Source organism: Lepidothrix coronata, unplaced genomic scaffold (genome assembly GCF_001604755.1).
Source record: "Lepidothrix coronata isolate B3197 unplaced genomic scaffold, Lepidothrix_coronata-1.0 Scaffold290, whole genome shotgun sequence".
Lineage (NCBI taxonomy): Eukaryota > Metazoa > Chordata > Aves > Passeriformes > Pipridae > Lepidothrix > Lepidothrix coronata.
The window spans coordinates 2,533-5,177 of NW_016690470.1; the positions used below are offsets into that span (position 1 = coordinate 2,533).

The 2,645-nt window shown below is 42.8% G+C and overlaps 1 protein-coding gene across 1 annotated transcript in view; it reads right to left on the reverse strand.

The window, feature by feature from the left end:
- Nucleotides 1-433: 433 nt before the first annotated feature.
- RAB11B (RAB11B, member RAS oncogene family) overlaps nt 434-2,645 on the reverse strand; it is a 23,617-nt gene continuing 21,405 nt past the window's right edge. The window contains exon 5 of the mRNA XM_017836973.1: nt 434-2,280. Coding sequence (XP_017692462.1) covers nt 2,135-2,280 — 146 coding nt within the window. The 3' untranslated portion in view covers nt 434-2,134. The remainder of the gene's footprint in view (nt 2,281-2,645) is intronic.

A 2,645-nucleotide genomic window follows, 5' to 3' on the forward strand; every position in this document is an offset into this window, starting at 1 on the left:
TCCACTAGTGTCCACTTGTTCTTGAATGAAGTATTTTCAATATTTCAGAATTTTCCATTCTCTCACTGCCAGCTGCCTAAACACTGACTGCGTGTTATATTCTGGTCTAGGACCACCAAAAAGGAGACAACCCAATTCCCACCTTCTCTCAACAGAATGCTACTGAAGTAAATACCAAGTGTTGAAAGTGCTTCCCAAACTAGGACACCCTTAGGATGGAGCACTGTGATGCCTAAAGAGGAATTCATATCCTCATTCAAGGGGACCAGGCTGCAAGAATGCACCCCTTCCCCCTGAATGTATCCTCCAAATAAAGGTGAAGAGTGGAAGTGCCAGGCACCACGTGCATCCTGTGCTGTGAGCTGCAGCCCTCTCAGTGTATACAGCACAAAATTAAAGGCATTGGTCTGGAAATCTTATAAAAGAAAAGCCATCAGAGTTAACCGCCCTTAATTTTATTACGTAACCAGACAGAACAGTTGAGACTGGAATGTCAGATTTCCCCTTCAAGCACAATTCACAGTTTCATATTTGCTTTGTATCAGAAAAGAAAGATCAACTCACTAATATGCAGCTGGGATTCATCCAGTGAGGTACAGGCTCAGAATACAGAGCAAAAACTCACTGCAAACGGCTCCAGGAGCCCTCAGGGAGCAGCAGATGGTCTCCAGCTCTTCCTTCAGATCATTTCACCCAGTATGTGCCACCAGAACATTCAGCGGATACCGGAGGGGATGCAAGTGTGCAAGAGCCAGTGAGTGATGAGAAGCCATCAGAGAAGATTTGCACAAGCAAGCAAGAGACTGACTACACAGAGTTGTGGTAACATTCTTCCCATTCAGCACAACAGAGAATTAGAGTAGTTAGCCCTGCTGATGACAAATCTGTTACATCAGTGGAGTACAATCATTTAAGAATTACAGTCTGCAGTTCAGTAAAACAGTAAGAGGAAAACAACAGGTTAGTAGTTATTATGTGAAATCCTAATATGCATTTTACTAGAGGTCAATAGTGAAAGATCATGAAGAGAAAATTCCAGATGCTATGGATCTGCAGAAGTTTTACAAAATGTATAAAGTATCGTGTTTCTCTACAACAACCAAAACCCTTACAAGTGCAGGTATATACGTGACATGAAAATATTGCTTCACTCACTCAAACAGGGGCAGGAGAGATCTAGAGAAAAAGCAGCATGCAAAAAACCCTGGAACTAGAGCAGATCCTGCTTTCAGACACTGACCTACAGTACAAAAGAAGCCTACTCATACAGGTTGCAAAAGGTTTCTGAAATCAATACGCTGGCACTTACTGTACAATAATGTTAACTGATTAACATAAGCTATGAATAAATATTAAGCCACTTCATAAAGCCTGCACAGGCATTCATGGTGGCAGAGAAAGCAATGCAGACATACTTCATTGTTCCCAAATAAAACAAGAATAGAGAAAGATTTCCCAAGCAGGAAACAGTAAACTACACAGCCAGACTAACTGTATTAGGGGTAATTACAGAATAAGTAATGTTATTTTCAACAGCTTTCTTATGTGTGTGCAGCCACTAAAATCCTCACTGTGAGACTTTATCAGGACAGAAAACAGAGCATTTGGTAGGATAGCTAGTTTAATTTCTCCCCCGTGTTTACAGAAACACAAGAAAAAAAAATATCTGACTATGGGAGGAAAAAACCTTGTCACCTAAATGTAGTTATTTCTTCAACTGTTAGAGTCAAGTCCCCATGGTTCCTTTCCCAAAAATAAACAACAACTAAAAGAAAAAACAAAAACAAACCCCAAACCACCAAACTCAAAAAAAAAAAATGCCCAACAAAAACAAAACAAACCCATTTGAGAAGAGTGTTCCATGGGATAATATCCAGCAGCAGATGTTCCAACACAAACATGTCTATCAGATCAGTGACTACATTTCAAGCCCAAAAGTCACCACATGGAAGGGGTTTCAGAGGCAGGGGGATGTTAGCCCTACAATTAAAGCTCTAATATGAGAGGGGAGATTCAGGAATGGAGCAAAAGGAGGGAGGGGGGGAGTCACTGAATCACAGGAGATAAGAAGTGCACACAAGTTTCTAAATGAAGCACAGACGAAGTGAAGGGCACGAGAGTCATCTACAGAAGGTCACAGGTTCTGACAGCACTGGAGTTTGTTGGATTTCTGTCCGTCGGTGGTGGGTGGGACGCTGATGTCGACGACGTTGTTGCCGGGGGACTCGTCGTGCGCGGACCGGTCGGCGATTTGCTTCTGCGACACGATGCGGTAGATTTCTGCCAGAGGACACAGGGGTTAGAGCCTGCAGGGCACGGGCCAGCCTGACCAACAACATGCTAGAACCCAAGAATGAGAAAATTTAACCAGGGAATCTAGTCTGACCAGATGTGACATGTAACATCTGGCTGGCTTCTCCGGCTCTGGAATGGATAAGCCGGCTCAGCCTGGATAAGTTATCAAGACAATAGTCCTTGCTGTCTTCCACAACAGCACTTCCCATCCCGGTCTTTTTCAATGACTCCATGAACATGGAGATTATTAAAAGGGGGTTTTAAATGGGAAAGGAGCAGGAATGCTCATTTCTAAACAGAGAATCACTTTAGAATCATAGAATCATAGAATCAGCTGGGTTGGAAGGGAC